Here is a 21,203-nt window from a genome sequence, read left to right on the forward strand (position 1 = left end):
TTAATGTGACAGTATATCGACTGGGATATAAATTTATTTGGCAGCTAATTGGCAAAAGAGTTCAGTGCTAAAAAAAAAAAAAATACATGAATATACATTTGGGCAAAAGCACAAACTGAATGGAATGGTGTTGGTGCCTACTTAAAGGATATGTATATGCGTCTCTAAATTCCGACTTGTGCCATCTAGCTCTCTCAAGTATGCACTTCAAAAATTTTGAATTTTTTTGCATCTGAATCAATTACAATTATGATCTTTGATAGACTAAACTAATTTTCAGAGCTAATTAGTCAGTTGTGCAGGGTGGAAACAAAATAATTATACCCCTATCTTATTATAATACTAATAAACACTGCTTTAAAAGGCTTATATCACCTATAACTGAAAAAATATGGGCTCTTGAGGATACAAGTTTTCTCTTGTACACAGAAATATTTGAAGCATTGATTACAGGAATGATAAACACACATTTGCCCCTATAAATTAGAAGCAAGGCATTAGGTTTAATGACCAGTTCATAAAAAGGATATTAATGAGATGGAAAGTACAAGGAGGAAAGTGTTTAGCTAAACTGGTAAAAGCAATTTAACCAATGTTCCTTGTAATTCCTTCTAAGCTATGTGAACATATGAAGTTGTGTCCACATTTTTACAAACTGTGTGCTCAACTCAGAATAAATGAAAATTGTCTTTTCACACAAAATTCTTTGTTCCCACAGCTTAGAGGGAACACTGAATGGAACTATTAATTGGGATTTGCTCGAGAAGAAGTGCTTGCAAAGGCCACTCAGAACTCTTTACAAATGCTATAAGGCATGGCTGTCCAACTGGAGGCCTGTGGGCCGGATGTGGCTCTAAAAAGGATTTTAATGGCCCCCAGTCTGCTCATAGGCTACACAAACTCCACCATATGATATCTTTTTAAAGTAATCTGGATCTAACCAAATTTGCTGTTATGACAAATCATGAGCCCACTATATGCACTAAGTTGGACAACAGTGTTAAAAAGCCATTAAAGACAATAGAAGATCTAAGCACAAGATCCATTCACAGGGGTAGTACACAATAATATATATCAAGTTTTACTTGTCACTATAAACCATTTTCACTTTGGCAATTTCAGGTTCTGCTCAGTCACGGTTTGTAGAGGCGCTAGTAAAACATGTCAGCCCAGATAGTCTTCTCTGTATAATGAGTTGCTCCAAAGTGCAAAGCCTAGAAAAGGCTGCAGCTTAGGGTTTGATTATACACAGGTCTGGATTTGGAGAAAGGCCACAAAGGACTGGGCCTAGGATGGCATGTTTTTCAGGACAGCATCTGTAATCTTTTATTTCCTACATACAACTGGAGCACTGGGGACTGAACATGCCGGAGATTTTGAACCACCCTTTAATAAACCAGAAACTGGCAAACCTAGCATTTCAAACTCACCGTTCTGTGCCTTATGATATATTACTAAATTTTGCTAATCCACTGTATCACAACTTTGTGATATGTTTTTTGATCACCACTATAGTGATTCCTCAGTATTTTCAGAGCAGAAGAAGGATAGGGGCCCATTTGCTTATGTGACTTCTCAGATATAACTTAATGCAAATACAGCAATCATAACACAAGGTACAAAACAGACATAGCAGGCCAATAAACTGAGCTTGATAAAAGGTCTTATGTGACCTAAAACGTTGCTGCTGTTGTTTGCCCCAAAAAACTTTGCAATAAAGGCATTTTAATCTACAAAGACAAGAGGTGCTGTTCCTGTTCTTCTGTACCAGTATATGCCGATGGAAAGTGGCCATTGGGGAACCTGCACTACTTCTAACTAATAACAAGACTTGGTGCTGACTACTACTCTCCAATAAACTGTAAAGGTCAAAGCATTTTGCAGCCACACAGCTTGCTAGGGATAAAGCCTATTTAAGAAGTTGATAACAAAGTTTAACTTTTGGAAAGGATGAAGAGAAACAGCAAAAAAGCCAAAAGATTGGTCATTAAAACAAGAGAAAAGGATGAAGAGAAACAGCAAAAAAGCCAAAAGATTGGTCATTAAAACAAGAGAACACTTACATCCTCACCAAAATATTCTGTAATAACTTCTACGAAATAGAATAATTTTGTGTAGCAAATATACATATAAGGGTTATTCTTTTAGAGGTACAGGTATGGGATCTGGACAAAGAAAAATCTTCAGCACACCACTTACATACATGTTCTCAAAGGGTGCTTAACTTCCACAGCCGCTCCCAAGCCTTTTTTCCATGTATCTTTGCAAAGGGGAAGAAGCACTCCGGTGTGTCGGCCGACACACTGGAGTGCTTCTTCCCCTTTGCAAAGATACATCCCTTATCTGGAAACATGTTATCCAGAAAGTTCTGAATTACGGAAAGGCCATCTCCCATACTCCATTATAAGCAAATAATTATAATTATTAAAAATGATTTCCTTTTTCTCTGTAATTATTAAAAACAATACCTTGTACTTGATCCCAACTAAGATATAAATAATCCTTATTGGAGGCAAAACAAGCCTATTTGGTTTATTAAATATTTAAATGATATTTAGCAGACTTAAGTTATGGAGATTCAAATTACAGAAAGATACCTTATCTGGAAAACCCAGGTCCCGAGCATTCTGGATAATAGGTTCCATACCCGTACTTCAAAAGGTTCTTCCAGCTATTCCCATTTCCTCTCACGTGCCAAAAGTGACAGATCAAAGAGGTATTCACCTTAACGCTTAGTATGATGAAGACTGGGATATCATGAGGCAATTTGTAAGTGGTCTAAATGATTTTTTTCTGTTTTTTGAATTACTTGGCTTTTTCTTTAGCAGCTGGTTGCTAGGGTCAAATTTACTTTAGCAAACCTGCAGTGGTTTGAATGATATGGACTAAAAGGTTAAATGGGACTTAACACTGCAGGTCTCTAAAAATATATCACACAAAACAGCCCTTGTGCCATTAGTGTTTTTTTCTGGCTGCAAACACAATCATGCTGTGAGTCACTGACACTGTTCTAATTGGTCAGGAATTTGTTATGCAAAATAACAGCAGTAGAACATCTCTAGCCTGAGCACAGTCAGGCCATTCATATGTCAAACTGCAATAAACATAATAAAACTTGTGAAAATGAATGCAGCATTGCTGAAGAACTAAGCAAAGTGTTTAACCTTTTTTGATGGGGACCCAAAACAAATTGCCTAACAAAGTGGCCTAAAAATGAGTTCAAAACTAGTTATGGCTAATTACTTCTGAAATAAAGGTCCCCTTAAATACAATAGAAATGCAAACTTCTGTTTTAGGAATCTTGTAGCCTAGCAACCCTTACAAAGTTGGCCCACTAACATGTTATCAAACTGTTTTGATATTTATTTCATCTTTTAATAAAAATAAAGCTAAACATGCATCAGCCATGCCCTTGTGAAACAGTATTTCATATGCTTAAGAAAATATTTTTTAAGGGAGCTTATGATTTGCCAGGAGTCTAACAACACATTCCTTTATTACTTCTGTCCGCTTCTTGTTTATCTGTTATATTGGAAATGATCATAAGAGCTCCAAGCTTATGAGGGAGCGATGACTATCACATGCCAGCTTCTAGTCACATGGTGTGCTAATGGATCAGATCAGTTTAAATAGATGTTAAAATAAAACAAATTGTAAATATAGCTCAGGGGTGGGGGTGGGGTGGAAGACATGACATAAAATGGAAAAACAACATCAGTTGTGATACATCAGGCAATATGTCACAACTAACTTGCTTCCATATATAGCTTAATGTAAAATGAGTATTCCCCTTTATTAGTGAGCATTCTAGATAAATATGAGACTCCACAGTGAACAAAATTACTCACAGATAACTCATACTGTTGTAATAAAATGATACAAGGAGTTTGGATAAATTAGCTGGACAGCTGTGCCGCACAGCTACATGTTTCTGACCTGGAAATGTGGCTAGCCAAAGATGTCAAGTGACAATAAAGGAAATATCAAGCATAGTGATCCAGTTTTTTTACAGTAAAAAGTGCTCATCAATAATAGCAATTTATTTTTGCTCGTTTCCTCCACAGAAATGTGAATATATTAGGAAGTTAGCATCCAGAGCGAGAGGTATGGTTGGGTACCTTAATTGCTTCATACAAATTACTGGAAACAATGTGGCAGCCATTAATACCTGTTGAGGACATCTGATACTAATATTTGAGAAAGGGTTATAGTTTCTACCTGGCAATTACAAGCCTATAAATTTGACATCTCTTACGGGAAGTTATTTTTTTTTCATATTAAGATTGCATTTAAGATTATGGGATGGCAAATAGCATTCAACATATTAAACACTTTGTTAAATGTGCCGCAAACAATATATAGCAACTTGAGATTAGGACAGTGGGTTTGCAGTAGATGATCTCATCTACTGCAAACCGACTGTCCTAATCTCAAGTTACTATATATTGTTTATGGTAAAATTGATCTACTTAGATGCTACTAAAGCTTCCTGTAGATTGTTACTGTTCTGTTGCCGCCCTTTAACCAGAGGAGACAAAAATATCCAGGGGCAAGTGTCCTGAATATAGTCTGATTTTTGCCCTCACACAGCCAAATAGCAATAGCTAAAGGTCTGTGCAGTCGACCAACTAAGCTCCAATTGGATTGTAAGAACATTAGAGCCCTTAGAAAGCTTTTATTTCCTGCTGTTTGTGAAGTATATAAAACATTTTACATTTAGTGATGTATATAAACGTACCTATTTGGACCTGATCAGGATGGCTTAGTGACACAAATGCAGAGGTATCATCTATCCAGGACACCTGAATATTACCTAAAAAGAAAAAGTGGTATTAAAATGCATTTTAATAAAAAGGTCTTATAGCAATAACTAATCTATTTTAACTTTTTTTTCAAAAATTCTAGAAGTCAATAAAGCAGATTCAATATAATTTATACTTCTTAAGACATGGAAAGAGCTGGATCTGAGGGTTGCCTATACGTACAAATTATAACAAATGTATTGACAAGCATTGGAAAATATTTTGCAAAGAAAAATATGCAGGTTCATTTTAGTGCCCTCTCTGGTAACTGGACTTCTTTAGAAATTCAGAGTAAAATAGCTCATGAACAATGCATTATTTAAAACCCTTTCCCCACCCACTAAATCTTGTAAGCCAAGCTTCTGTAGGACTTGCCACCAAAATCACACCATTATTTAATTAATCACTAGTGCATTGAATCTAAAGGACTATATGATGAGAATAGAACTAGCACAGTTCAGCTATGCTGTGGAAGATTGCTTTATCTAGTATAGGCACAACCTTCATTTACAGATCAATTAGTCTTGCATGCGTCAAAGTTAATCGTAAAAATAAATTTAAATTATTTGTATAAAGTTCAAACTTTTATGCCTCTATATAAACTGCTTAACGGTTAGCTGATCCAGAGGAAGGCAAAAAAATTCCTTCTGGGAAAGAAATTTCCTTCCTGACCAGTCCCTGGATCAACTTGTACTATCTTCCATAACACTGTATTCCTTCACTTGCTAAAAAGTCATATAACCCTTTCTTGAAGTTATCTAATGTATCAGCCAGTACCACAGATCCAGGAAAAGGAGAATTCCACAACTTTACAGATCTCACTGTAAAAATCTATTCGAAAATATTTCAGAAGAAACCTTCTTCTAATCAGAATAGGTGCCCTCGTGTCTGCTGAAAGGACCTACTGGTAAATAAAGCATTGGAGAGCATTTCAGAAAAGTCAAAAACTGCTAACTTTAGGAAAGCTTTGCAGATTGGTACTTTGCTATTGAAAGTCTTTACCCATCTTGCTATATATGTAGCTTTCTGGAGCAGTGCTTTGGAAATTTGGTAGAGTATTGCTGGGAGTTTTTCACCTATACAAGTGAGAATTCTCCATAAAACTATACAAAACCTTATTTGCCCTTGCAGCCATCAGCGTTTTTAGCCCTTAAGTAGGACTCCAAGGTCCTTTTCCATTAATGGCATAAATTGTTTTCATATTTTTACATTCCAGGTGCATGACTTTAAATTTATAGACATTAAATTTCATCTGCCTCTTAGCCACCCAGGCAGTTTGTCACGATCCTGCTGCAAGGATGCCAGATCCCCGACAGAATTGACAGGGTTGCAGAGTTTGTGTCATATGCAAACACTTACCCTCCGCTAAGTCTTTAATGAACAAGTTAAATAAAAGTGGACCCAATACAGAACCCCAAGGGATGCCACTAAACATTACTCCAAGCAGAAAATGTACCATTAACAACCATCCTCTGTAACTGATCCTGTAGCCAGTTTTCTATCCATATACAAAAAGGCTTTACTAAGACCAACAGACCCATTTCAAAATAGTCATTTCTGGGCCACTGTATCAAACTCTTTGGCAAAGGCAATCACATCTACTGTAACCCCACTGTCCAGCTTCTTACTAACCGCATCATAAAAAGCAATTCAATTGGTCTGACATGACCTGATGACCTGCCCTTCATAAAGCTATGCCAATTACTGCTTATAATACCATTCTCCAAAACATAATTTAGAATATGATCCTTAATCCTTCAAATGGCTTGCCCACTACGGATATCAAACTTATTGGCCTACAATTGCCAGGCTGAGATTGTAATCACTTTTTAAATAAAGGAATTAAATCAGCTTTCCTCCAATCCAGAGGTATCATACCAGAGGAGAGTGAGAATCCCAGAAACAGAGGCCTAGCTAGCACTGAACTAAGCTCTCTCAGTACCCCAGGGTGTATTTAATTTGCCCCTGGTGCCTTGTTCACATTAATTCTGAGTGACCCTTTTTGTACCATATCCTGCATCAGCCACTGACTAGACTGAGCGGAGCTAAGAGTGCAACTATCTGGTAGGCCTTAGAACTCTGGCTCCTCTTTATATCAGTGTAAACACTGAAGGACAGATTTAGCACATTTGCCTCTTCTGTATCAGTTATAGCCATACGGTCACCATAATTCAATGGAGCTATACTTTTAATCTGCATCTTTTAACAGCAATGCACTCCTCATTCTCTCGATTCCTCCCAGACTGCAGTTTTACACCACTTGTTTATAAATATAAAGTGCAGCTTCTGTCCCCTCTGACTCGTATTGTTTAAATGCTTTCCTTTTTTCCCCAATTAACTATTATTTACTTCTTAAGGGAATACATTAAGAACACTAATGATTAAATATCATTCTGGACGATAACCATTGCTGTTTTGTGTTTTTAGCAGAAAACCTAGAGCCCCAATCAATGCTCTAAAGGACAGCCTTAAAGGAGTTAAAATTTGCTTTTCTGCTTTTCTGAAATTCAGGGTCTGCTGCCCCAGTGTAACATTTAATAACATTATGGTGATTATTACCCAGGGGTTCCACCACTTGTACATTTGCTATACATTCTGGGTCATTAGAGATCACTTGAGTCAGTACAGCCTGGTTTTTGGTTGGCTCCTCAACAACCTGTGACCTGTAAAGTTGTCATGCAACAAGTTTATGAATTTGTTCCCATTTACTGTTCTGGTAGTATTATTGCTCCAGCCAAATAAGGAGTCTGGAGGCGAACTGGACTAGAAGGCCACAGGGTATTTTGTCTCACAACAAAACCTAGTTTTCAGATCATACACAACATAACAGCTGTTTTACGGTTACAAGTATTTAACAGCAATATAAAAAAAAAAAAAAAAAAAGGAGCTTCCCAACTAAAATTGAACCAGAAGACAAAAATCCCTCATAAACTTAAGGCTGTGATATGGGGTGCATATGCACAAACAAATTCTGCAGCAAGATAGGTCTAAAACATTCATGAAGGAATCACTTTTCTTATTATACAGGCCTGAGATCTGTTTTGTATAACCTGAACAATATAAAGAAAACCGTCAAGATGGTTCAGGGCATGCCAAGTGCTTTTTAAAGATGCCAGTGGTCCTAAACATACTGATGTGATAATCGGGGCAGAAAATGTTGCATTTTGAAACTTTTTTTGCATCATTTAATATGAGCACAGCATAGTGCTCTCTTTAGTTTTGACTGGGGGCAGCAGCTACTCTCCAGGATGCTACTCTTCCCACCTCTTGCCAGATACCTCAATCCTCTTACACATCAAATCCCCAAAATCTATAAAGGCATAGCTTTCAGAATTAGTTTTTCAATGAAGCAACATATTGCTTTTTTCTTGTTCTCAATGGTCTAAAGTAGCAGGATACATCCAAGAAACATTCCCAGAAGTACTCAAATGGCACATTTAAACAGGGACATAAACTGTTAAAGGAAAAGAAAAAAAAAAATCATATTTCTTGGTACGCACTGTGCTCCCCTGAGACTTTCTGCAGTTTACTAGTAGTTTTCATTGTTTTACTTTATGACATAAATCTTCGGCACGACCTGTGCTTTCTGGTGTTGTTGGCCCTTCATGTGAGCAGCAAAAACATATCCCAAATGTAGCATGCATTTTGTATGCCTGACTCCCTGAAGTATAAACAAAGATTTGTCAGCCGTCTGGCATGGTGTGTAAAGGGTCATGTCAACAAGCTGACAAGACACTATTTTCCTTGTGCAAGTGAAAGTAAAAGATCAGAATTGCAAAGTACTGTGTCATATCAGCTGCAAACTTATTTTCCTCAATTCTGTCCTCAACCATGTACAATTAAAAAAAAAAAAAAGCAGAGTTTGGCCAGGCACAGTAACCCATAACAACCAATAAGACAATTACTTTGAAAAAAGGGGCCAGTAAATTCTACCTTCCTATGGGTTGTTACAGACTACCAGACTTGTACAAAACTTTGCTCCTTTTCTAATAACCCGAACAGCAATTCATCCTGCTGGGCCCATGCAAAAAAGGTGCATATAATAGATGTGTGTGTGGTTTGGGTACAATTCTCCACAAGACCAACACGCAAGATTTTGTGCTGTTTGGAGTGGGTATGGATTCTGAACTGCTCAAATTATTCACCCAAGCAGACTTTGATCAATATATAATGTTCATTGGGAAAGATGAAAGCATCTGGGCTGCATTAACTAACAAAGCAAAAAATTTGACAACTACTTGAGGGGCAGGAAGAATATATTTTATTCTACTGCTTAACATATGGGCAGCAGAATGCAAAATGTTATAATAAGCAGTATCTTATTTTAAACTGAAAACTCGAACTTTTATAGGCAGTATGCCCTCATTAACAGTATTTTTCTAAATTTCTAGTTGTACCAAAAATGCTTTGTTTAGGTTGTCATGTTGGAGCAGTAAGGCTCAACATAGAAAGGGTTGAGTTTTCAATTTAGAAGTCTGCTTGGAATCCACATTTGAAGGAAACCCCTCACGTTAGGGGGTAATTCACAAATACCCCCTAAATGACACTGAAGAGTGAAGAGTGAATTTTGTAAACGGGGGGGGGGGGGGGGGGGGGGGGGGGGGTCATGTGACCAGTTCCTGGCACTTCCAGTACCCAATATTTTGAAAATATTGTCTTGCTTTAACCCATATGTGGGCGATCAGAATGACACCAAACATGAGGGGTGTCTCATGTTACAGTCCCCCAAAAACTATCCCTCCTAACTGGTGGGTATAGGCTGTCCCTGTTTGGTATCATTGGGAAGCATTGTCACCTTCCACAATCTCTTGTTGCTTATTTAATTAATTAAGGGTCTCTTGTGGACACAAAGCAAAATGTTGCCAGTTTTAACTCTGGACATGCCAGGAAAATACAATGCTGGCATGGCAGGCATGTTGATGCTAATTGAAGTTTCTAAACCGGTTTTGCCAACAGTTATAACTTCCAACGGTAATGGACTACTGCAGCACAAATATGGTAGCCCCCTCAAGAGAAACATTGGTAATCAGATAGGTAATGTAAAAGCATTGGGCGCATGACTATGGCAAAATTATAAATAGCATGAAAAGACAATATTATGATAGACTTAAAGGAACAGTAACACCAAAAAAGTAAAGTGTTTTAAAGTAAATATAATGTACAGTTGCCCTGTGCTGGTAAAACTGGTAAGTTGCAACAGAAACGCTAATATAGTTTATATAAATGAGCTGCTATGTCAACACGGGGGCAGCCATTGAAGTTGGGAAAAAGGAGAAAAGGCACAGGCACATAGCAGATAAGCTTTGTAGAATATAATGGGGTTTTATCTGTTATCTGCTAAGTAACCTGTGCCTTTTCTCCTGTAAATGGCTGCCCCCATGGCTACACAGAAGCTTTATTTATATAAACTATAGTAGTCTAAGGAAAACACACCAGTTGTACCAGTACAGAGCAGCATTACATTATATAGTAATTACTTTAATACACTTTAATTTTTTTGGTGTTACTGTCCCTTTAAAGATTTAATTTCTGGTGTCAGTATCTCTTTAAAGGACAAGGAAAGTCAAAATCTATGAAGCACACTATTACTACACTACTGCTATTGCTGTGTAAAAACGCTATATTTCTGGCTTGCCTAATAAAAGATTTACAGAGATACACATACTAGAACCTACATACTTGTTTCAGTGAACGGCGCGCCATCTTGTCCAGCATGTCTGTATGGGCTATTCCTGAAAAGCACAAGCCAGCCCCCCTTCCCCCTTCTCCTTTAAAGGGGTGGTTCACCTTTTAGTAAAATATTTCTTTCAGGCTGCATTTTTATTGTTACTTATTACTTATCTTTCTGTTCAGACCCACTGCTATTCATATTCCAGTTTCTTATTCACACTGCTGCCTGGTTGCTTTGGTAATTTGGACCCTAGCAACCAGATAGTTTTACATTCAAAAACTGGATTTTTGCTGAACAAAAAGCTAGGTAATTCAAAAATCACAAATAAACATGAAGACTAATAGCATACTGTTTTAGAATAGCGTTCTCTACAAGTTATTTCAAAAGGTTAACCAACAAAATTTAAGTAAAATAAAGGCATAGAATCTTGAGTTCACACGTGAAGACAATTCTTTACAATGCAGAAACCCTGTTACACATCCAAATCAAACATACAAAGAGAACTGCATCAGAACCAAAGAAAAAGCTAAAAGCAAGCACTGAATCTGAAAGAATCTGCTGCTAAAATCAATGGACATATATCTGAATATAAAATTTTAAACAGGGCATAAGGGCCTTGGCTGCCAATATGATAGCAGGGACTGCTGAAGAGCAAAACAAATTATCCGGAGATACTGAAATTGAGGTACAGGTATAGGACCCGTTATCCAGAATGCTCGGGACCAAGGGTATTTCAGATAAGGGGTCTTTCTGTAATTTGGATCACCATACCTAAAGTCTACTTTTAGTTTTAATGAATAAAACATTAATTAAACCCAATAGGATTGTTTTGCATCTAATAAGGATTAATTATATCTTAGCTGGAATTAGTTAAAAGGTATTGTTTTATTACTACAGAGAAAAAGAAAATCAGTTTTAAAATTCGGAATTATTTGATTGAAATGGAGTCTATGGGAGATGGCCTTTCCGTAATTTGGAGCTTTCAGGATAAGGGATCCCATACCTGTAATAGAGATCTCCAATAAAATCCCTTTAAGAACTCAGCAGCTATATCACAAATAGAAGAATGATTCCCAGTGCAGAGTTTCCACTTCTAAGCAATTGTTACAAAAGCTGCGTTATCAGTGCCACACCCTGCGGTGTGTGCAGAGCATTACAGTCATTAGTCCAGGCCAGGGCGTGGTACTGAATTTTTGTAAATTATTTAGGGTTTAAAAACCTATGCGCTGGCAATCATTTTTATATTTTTTTGTGCAAATTCTGACTTATAGTTTCTAGCATTTGGTCAACTCCAAAACGTAGGTTAGGCTGGCACAAGGGTATTACTAGCAGCCTGTCAACACTACAGCATGGGTTTCATCAAGTGCTAGAGATTTCTTAGTTTCATATATCAAAGATGACTTTGTTAAAAGACAGTGTTCCTTGATTTGCATACTTTGCAGAGTTTAGAGTTTTCTTAGATGCTTTTGGCTTCACCTCCTTTAGACTTGACAGAAAGTAACTGCAAAATGATTTACATTTAATGGAAGCTACAACAATTGTGCTTGAGCTGTGTTTTAAAAGCTCCAATTCTTGTTCCAGAAGTGGAAATACAAAAAAAACCCTCAGATTTAGAAAGCTTACCAAAAAAACAACACACAACACATAGGAGTTACCCCTAAAGTGAAAAATTGAAATGCATTTTGTTGCCACTTAAAGGGTTAAATGTTATTTAACAAGTTAGAGATCAAAACGGCAAAGAGATTCCATCTCTAGAAAACCCCAGGTCCCAAGTATTCTGGTCATTTACCTGTATTTGCCATACATATGCCATTTGATGGAGTGAATGGGAACATTAACCTGGAATAAACACTTAGTTGTGATGCAAGCCACTTATCTAAATGCACCTTATGTTAGACTTGTTTCCACATTATATAGCTAATTTCATAGGCATGTTCTCAAGATTTCCTTTATAGGATAAAAACGAACTGAAGTTGGAAACACTGTCCAAAACTGATATTCAGTGTTTTTGGAAACAGGTGGGATACAATTTGAACAAATTGGCTTGTAAATTGGATGCCAAGTAAGCATGTTTCAAATTACAGCCAAGTCGCTGCCAAGAAAATGAATATTTTGTAATCCAATACATTATGTATTGCAAGTTCCAGTGATTATTTTATAACTTATTTTTATTAGGATATGGATATAAATGCTTTTATATGTGGTTCATAAATCAAACAGACAACTGGCAACAAATGGTCTATATCTAGAGACACCTGAAAGCACAATGAGGCTTCACTGCTTATCTTTGCAGCTTGTCGACTAAAGCCTGAGCCAGTAAGGGTGAGGTCATTTAAATAACGTATATGGAAACAAATCCCCAATTCTCATTCCTATTCGTGGGAACATCTAAACAAATTCTTCCAAATTCAAATAACCATGCTAACCTATACCAGTGTTGTATTTGTATAAGAAAATTATGGAATTTTTTTTGTGTTGTCTACAAAAGTTCAAGCCTAATTACTACAGGAACAATTTTATTAAAAAGGTTACCCATGGGAAACCATTATATATTATGAGCCATTACCTTTAAACTACAAAGTTTTGGTTATTATTTTATTATTAACATTTATTTATAAAGCGCCAACATATTCTGCAGCACTGTACAATAAGTGGTTTTCATACACTGGACATACAGAGTAACATATAAAGCATTCAGTAACCTATACAAGTGGTGAAGAGAGTTACTGCAAGAACAGGAAGAATATCTGCAGACACACCAAGCTGATTTCTGCATGGAAATGTGAGAGTATGCTATTTATCAAGAAAACATAGATTCTCTTGTCCACCCAGGAAGTCACAGTAACTTTTAGTACAGACACAGGAGCCAGTATATGCCAGCGGATGGGCTGAATCAGCCCCCATCTGACAATAGCCTTAAAATGGAAATACAAATTTGCATAATAAAATCACATTTCATTCTTAGCAACTTTGCTTTATACATATACAGTGAGGAACATAAGTATTTAAACACCCTGCAATTTTGCAAGCTCTCCCACTTAGAAATCATGGAGAGGTCTGAAATTCACATTGTAGGTGCATTCCCAGTGTGAGAGACAGCATTTAAAAAAAAAATTCAGGAAATAACATAGTATGATTTTTAAAGAGTGTATTTGTATTGCACTGCTGCACATAAGTATTTGATACAGAAGCACATTAATATTTGGTACAGAAGCCTTTGTTTGCAATTACAGAGGTCAAACGTTTCCTGTAGTTCTTGACCAGGTTTGCACACTCTGCAACAGGGATTTTGGCCCACTCCTCCACACAGATCTCCTCTAGATCTGTCAGGTTTCAGGGCTGTTGCTGAGCAACAAGGTTTTCTATTGGATTTAGGTCTTGAGACTGGTTAGGCCACTCCAGAACCTCGATATGCCTCTTACGGAGCCACTCCTTGGTTATCCTGGCTGTGTACTTCGGGTCATGTTGGAAGACCCAGCCACGACCCATCCTCAATACTCTGACTGAGGGAAGGAGGTTGTGGCTCAAAATCTTACAATTCATGGCCCCAATCATCCTCTCAATACAGTGCAGTCGTCCTGTCCCCTTCGCCGAAAAGCACCCCCAAAGCATGATGTTACCACCCCCATGCTTCACAGTAGGGATGGTGTTCTTGGGATGCAACTCATCCTTATTTTTCCTCCAAACACGGCGAGTGAAGTTTAGACCAAAACTTCTGCTTTTGGCCTCATCTGACCACATGACTTTCTCCCATGCCTCCTCTGGATCATCCAGATGGTCACTGGCAAACTTCAGATGGGCCTGGACATGTGATGACTTGAGCATGAACCTTCCATGCAATGAAACCATGACGGCTTAGCGTTCTACCGACGGCGACCTTTAAAATTGTGGTCCCAGCTCTCTTCATGTCATTGACCAGCTCCTCCCTTGTAGTTCTGGGCCGATTCCTCACCTTTCTTATCATCAGTGATACCCCACGAGGTGAGATCGTGCATGGAGCCCCAGTCCTAGGGAGACTGACAGTCATCTTTAGCCTCTTCCATTTTCTAAAAATTGCTCCAACAGTTGATCTATTTTCAACAAGCTGCTTGGCAATTGCCCCGTAGCCCTTTCCAGCCTTGTGGATGTCCACAATTTTGTCTCTGGTGTCTTTTGACAGCTCTTTGGTCTTGCCCATGATAGTAGTTGGAGTCTGACTGACCGTGGGGTGGATGTTTTTAAAGAGCTCTGACAGGTGATATTAATTTAGCTTAATGAGTGGAGTAGAGGTGGACTTTTTAAAGGCAGAGTAACAGGTCTTTGAGAGCCAGAATTCTTGCTGATTTTCTCAGGTGTTCAAATACTTACGTGCAGCAGTGCAATACAAATACATTCTTTAAAACATACAATGTGATTTCCTGAATTTTTTTTTTTTTAAATGCCGTCTCTCACAGTGGGAATGCACCAACAATGTGAATTTCAGACCCCTCCATAATTTCTAAGTGGGAGAACTTGGAAAATCGATGGGTGTTCAAATACTTATGTTCCTCACGGTATGGGCAAATTGATCAAAATGTGAGTTTAGAGCTTAATACATAAAAACTCACCCGTCAATTGGTTAAAGAGTTCACCATTTAAATTATGCTTCTAAAAATCCCATAGGAATGAACAGAACATGGGCGAGGTATTTGTAGATGCAAGGAGTATTTGTTTGTCCCTTTCTGCACCGCTGGTGTTGCCTGTATATAATTAAATATTATAACAGAATTCAGCTCTCCTCCAGCCAACACTAAGTTTCACACAATGCCTTGCATGCTTCTTCACAGGTCTCTATTAATTGGCTTTTACAACCCTGTTTCAATAGGCAGAACCTGCCATTCAAAGAATGGCAAGGGACAAATTATAGTCTTGTAAAGAATCCGCACTCACCAGTATCGGGGCAACGGCTGGTTGCTGACAAAAATAATGCATCAAACTCAACAGTAGAAAGCACTCACAGCTATAGTATCAATCAAGTAAGTGATTTATTTCAGCATACCATCAACGCGTTTCAACCACCACAGGATCGTCATAAGGATGGCTTCCTGATGACGATCCTGTGGTGATCGAAACGCGTAGATGGTATGCTGAAATAAATCACTGACTTGATTGATACTATAGCTGTGAATGCTTTCTACTGTTGAGTTTGATAGAAGCCATGCCTGTTAATAACATAAAAAAATTATTCTGGGGTTTATAAACCCTTTAATATTTCAAGGGGAAATGCAATTCAAAATTTATAGCAGCCTTCTGAAAAAGATTAAACATTTACAAGTGTAAACAATCTAAAAGAGAACATGCATTACTTGTTAATCTTTAGCTGCTAAAATTAAGAAGTCATAGAACATGGTTCAACTGCCATTCTTATAGGAGAAGGAAAGGCTAATGAAGAGTTAATCTAAAGCTGCAGGCATACCTTCAGTTGTCTCAATAGTGCCCTCAAGTCTCCCCATATTTCCCCTGTACAGATGATCAGAAGCCTCATAGGAAGAAAAAACGCTGAGCTGTGTAAAGAAAGTTCCCATAATGCCTCGCTCCTGCACAGACACCCAAACCAAGTGTACATGCTCAGCTAGTAAGACTATGAGTCAGCTTCCTGCTGATTGGCTCAGATCCACATTCCTAAGGGGGGGGGAGTGAGTTCTTAGCATTCTTGAGGGAGGGGGAGCAGGAGAGAGGAGACAGCAGAGAGCTGCGTGTCTCTGGCACATGAATTAGACACAAGAAATCTTTTCACAGAGAAGTCAGAAGTGCAGCATTTCTGTGAGTGCTTATGGCTGTATTTACATATACCTTTCTGATAAAGTTTTGACCATTCTTTCTCCTTTAAGTCTCAGTATTACTGCTCCACATCACTAATGCTCTTCCACTACCTCCACAATATTTGGATGATCAAGTACTATGAGCCCCTGGTGATTTTATATTAAATTAGTGGATTCATTGCATTCATCTACATCAGACTCCTAAAAATCCCAAAATGCAAACCACATAGGTTGCCACCTTTTGGCTTTAGCCACTCTAGGCAGGGGGGGGTAGCGATGTCATGGGGCGGGACTATGACGTGGCAATCAGAAAATTGTCACGACAGTCTAGTTTCCAGTTTTCCAAACTTGGACTGGCAGTTTTGACTTGGACAGTCCTTCTGAAAAATCAGCTGTGTGACGGGTCCGTAGAAAACAGTGGAGAAACAGATTTAATCTCTCTCATGGGATTCAGGACTGGTACCCAAAAGCTCCAACAAGTCTACCCTGGCCTAATTAGGAACAATAGGCAGAGCCAGCAGGGGCAGACAGTCCAGTTATCCAGCCTCCAATACGTTTCCCCACCCCTGCATTATAACAATAGGGCCTAAAAAGAGCCATGCTTCTGGTATGTCACTGACATGACAGGCTGTCTGCGTCAAAACTGGACAGGTGGCAACCCTATGCCCACAACACTATTCACTCAGGATAGAGGCATCCTTTAGGCTAAAGCCACGTGGAGCAGAAAAATGCTTGCCAAGAATACGCCCCGTATGCTTAAAAATACTCGGGTGGAGGCACATGTAGCGGATATCCACCGAAAATGTAAAGTCACGCATTTTTTGGTGAATACCGGCAACATGTGCCTGCATCCGAGCGTATTCAATGCTATTGGGTGCAGGCACAGGTAGGAGGATTTTTAAGTGTATGTAGCATATTATCGACAAGTGGTTTTCAGCTTGCCGAAAATACGCTCCGTGTGGCATTAGCCTTCAGATTTTATAGGAATGTAGTACAGCTGCTTGCATAACAAACCAGATTCAACTGCACCTATAATCTGCATTCCATAAAAGCAATAAGAAGTCATTTATAGGCTCACTTCCACTGAAACTCCTGCAAATATTCTATATGGACCAATTCCAGGGAGACTGCTTGCAACGGACACCATATATTCTCACTCTCAAATTGCATTCCACTGGATAGTACTTGGGTCTGATTTTATACAAAATCTGTCACTTGCACAGGTCTGAAAGACAGCATAAGCTCAAACAATAACTAACAATACACTTACTTCAGATATGAACAAAAGCAGTATAAATAGTTTTTTCCCCAGCTTCTAGAGAGAAGCATAAAATCTTAGAGAGAAGAATTATATCTCTGAAACATATAGAGATGATTCTTTACTAAATACCAGTGACATATAGACAATAGTCAGAGCCTTTATTGCTAGCACATGTTATGTAAACCACATTACAATCCTTTAAAGCCACAGCTCTAGGCTACCATTTCAAATTTTACAAATACTCAATGACGCATGTCTCTCAAGCCTTATTTTTTATTTAAAAAAGTTTTTATTTACTGAAAGTTTTTTTTTTACTATGACTTTCAGTGAAAATACACACTGTTTATATAAGAATTATGCTAATCTATTGACACTAGAAAACTAATTTTATAATAATGTTAATCCTTAGCTATACCAAATAACTTAAGGTAGCATTAGCTTGTAAATGAACTAGCTACAGAACAGTCCAACTTTCATTCTTTCATTCAAGTTTTTTGCCCAAAATATTCCAAACCGCAAAATAATGCTTTCAAACTTGCACAAGCAAAGCAACATATGTTGTATCCATTCTTTTGGCTGTAAAATGGGTTCCAGCCTATCAATGGTTCAGGAAATCACTGGACTAAACCTTTGCTTATAAAAAAAAAAAAAAAAGAATTTACACAATATTGAAAAAAGATGCTCACTTGGAGGACAATCCTTCAAAGCTAATTGACATTTGGTGTCAACAGACCTTATATATTAAAAGAATTAAGATATATGTAGAGGCTTTATGTAGCCTCTGTTCTCCCCCAAAGGTCCTTTTTTCACCAATCATTCCAAACACCTTTTCATTACCTTTCTGCAAAGCTTTATGAGACAGCAATTGCACTTCAAAAATACCTATGATGGCTTTAACTTTACAAGTCTACTTAAAAACAAACCTTTTATACAAAATATTTCACACAGATCCCACATTTAATCACAGCACCATTCATAAGAGGGTAATTCAGCTTAGAACTGCTGCATCAACCCTGAACTGTTACCCTTCCCATCTAGGTCCCATGTCATCTCCACTTGACAGTAATGGACCCAGAGGAAATATTGGCATGGATAGGTATAAAGGTAATCAACTACTGAAGATACATAATCAGTAATTTAAAAATATCACAAAACATTAAAACCAAATTCACTTGCAATACACCAGATTACAGTAAACAGATCTCCATCTATATTACAAACCCTTCTCATTCTATATTTAATAAAAAAAAAAAAAAAAAGGACCAGAGCATTTGGGTTTAAGCTGATTTTGAAGAACATTTGGGCAAAGCCAAACTAGAAAGGCATAAGATTAACACTATCAAATGTAATGTTTTATGAGTCAGACAAAAAATTTAAATTCACAAATGTATAAAAAGTAAAATGAAGCTTCAAGTATATTTTTTTGTAAAGTCCATGTTAAGTATGTTTTGTATTTGATATTACAGTGTCACCAGTACAGGAATCATTACATTTACCAGCCTGAGTAATTCAGAGGAAACAAACACCCAAATGGAACCCATCAAGATGGGGCATAAAATATGAAGGCTTTGCAAATAATACTTCATTGACGTATTTATATAGAAAAGTAAATGGGTTTTTAATACAATATATAGAATACATTTCAAAGTAACACAGATACAGTTATATTTAATCTGAGATCATGCAATTAGTCAAGGCAATGATAAATATTTACTTGTAACCCACTGACCTTGATGTATATGTTTTACAATACATACCGAAGGCACTGAACAGTTGATAGAGGTCACTGGTCTTCCATTCTTTTGGAAATGCAACATGAAGTACATTGTCCCTTTTAGGCTGCACTGCAATGACAGGTAATGATCAGGTTTTACAAATCTGTAAGGTACTCAAAAATATGCCATAGTAATTTCAAAATGCCTGTGAACAGAAACTTTCCAGTAATAGTATATTATCAATATCAAAAGGCAGCTGAAGTTTTTTGGAAATACAGCTGACAGCATCATAGGGCAGTTGATTTCAAGTTTATATGGACAATACTTCCCCCTGAAGTTTCATTCAGTTTGCCCTGCATCTCCAAAAAAAAAAAAAAAAAAAAAAAAGATTTTTCATGACGAAAATAGACAAATAAAAATGTTCAGCATACGTCCAATTTACTAAACTCATGTTAAACAAGGGGTATACTGCCCCCTCCAAAGAATGCTTTACTATGGTGCTTGGATACGGACATCAATAAATATTCTGTGTGCAAAATGAAATGAAAAATGTAAAAAAAACTAAAACATAAACCCCAAATAAATGGAACTACAACTTCTTTATAGTAAGAGATAAAGGTTGTGTAGCACAGGTCTGGACTGAGACACATAATAGGCTCTGTTATTTCAGGTACACAGAGGCCCAAACAGCCTTATACAGGTCCAATAAATTGTTACAGAAGCCCCTCTGGCACTTGCCAGAATATACAGATGCTAGCCTGGGCCTGGTTAAGAGCATAAGCCTTACTTTTTAATAAATATGTTGACACTGTTTCACACAATGAGCTAACCTTGCAACACTTACAAAGAGATGCCAGGCTAGCATAGAAGAAAGGTTACTACAGAAGCATTATTTATTAGAAATATAAAGTAATGGTTAAAAAAGGAAAGGGTTGAAAATGTGTAGAAACAGGTATGGCTTTAAGCAGCCACACCTGTTTCTTCACATAAGGGTGTATTCAGAGGCCCCAATGAATTTTTTTTTCCCCTAGTTTTATGCACCAGTGTTGGTTAAGAATGCACAAAACATTTATACTTACAGTCTGGTCCTTCTAAATTGAGATAAGGTATATCCATAATTCTCATCAAAAACAGCCTGAAAGAAACATATGTAATAGTTTATTGGGGACTATTTGAAAATAGGCATTTTTTAAAGCAGTTCAAAAAATTATCTGCAGCTAATCCTTTGTAAAAATGTGATTTCAAATACTGTAAATAAATTTTAGAACAAATACCATGCAAACATCAGAAATGGCCATGCAGTAAACCAACACTGGCACACTTGAGGGCATATTTATTGTAGTGTGTAAGCCAACTTCACCGGCGATGTTGCCCATAGACAACCAATCAGCAATTTAGTTATAGCATATCAGCTACAAGTTAGAAAACAAAAGCAAAGATCTGATGGGTTGCTATGGATATTGGCTTACAATATATAATACATACAAAGACATTTTAAAAACGTGCCTGTCACAACCCAAGCCACCTGCCATTAACTCGAATGGCAACTACCTAAAACCCATGAGCACAGGTGGCTTTAGCCCAAAAATTCACACTGCCATTCAAAAGACCGATGGCATCAGAAGTGAGACTTTCTTCCACATGCAGAAAAAAGCAGTAGCAGTGTAACATTAGTCTCAGAATGGACAACTAGCTACAAGGCTGCCCTCCAAAAGCATGTAAAGTGTATAGTCATAAACATACATATACTGAAAGAAAAGACTGTTAAACAATACAAAGTATAAATGCCACTTTAATATACAGGCATGGGTCAGTCAGTTACCCATGTGTATGGCTACCTCTCCCAACAGGCATATACATATATAAATGAAAGATGAGCATGAAGAAGTTTTGTAAATAATTCAGCAATTTCAGGACTAATTATTGCCCCCACACTTTAGTAAACGCTGCATGTGTTTTTTATTCCTTCATTAA

At 37.5% G+C, this 21,203-nt stretch overlaps 1 protein-coding gene across 2 annotated transcripts in view; it reads right to left on the reverse strand.

The window, feature by feature from the left end:
* parn (poly(A)-specific ribonuclease) overlaps window positions 1-21,203 on the reverse strand; it is an 83,399-nt gene that overhangs the window by 36,165 nt on the left and 26,031 nt on the right. For both annotated transcript variants that reach the window (XM_012970508.3, NM_001197173.1), the window contains 3 exon segments: window positions 20,309-20,364; window positions 19,272-19,358; window positions 4,739-4,813 (listed from right to left, as the gene is read on the reverse strand). In XM_012970508.3, coding sequence (XP_012825962.2) covers window positions 4,739-4,813; window positions 19,272-19,358; window positions 20,309-20,364 — 218 coding nt within the window.

This window comes from Xenopus tropicalis, chromosome 9 (genome assembly GCF_000004195.4).
Source record: "Xenopus tropicalis strain Nigerian chromosome 9, UCB_Xtro_10.0, whole genome shotgun sequence".
In the NCBI taxonomy this organism is placed as follows: domain Eukaryota; kingdom Metazoa; phylum Chordata; class Amphibia; order Anura; family Pipidae; genus Xenopus; species Xenopus tropicalis.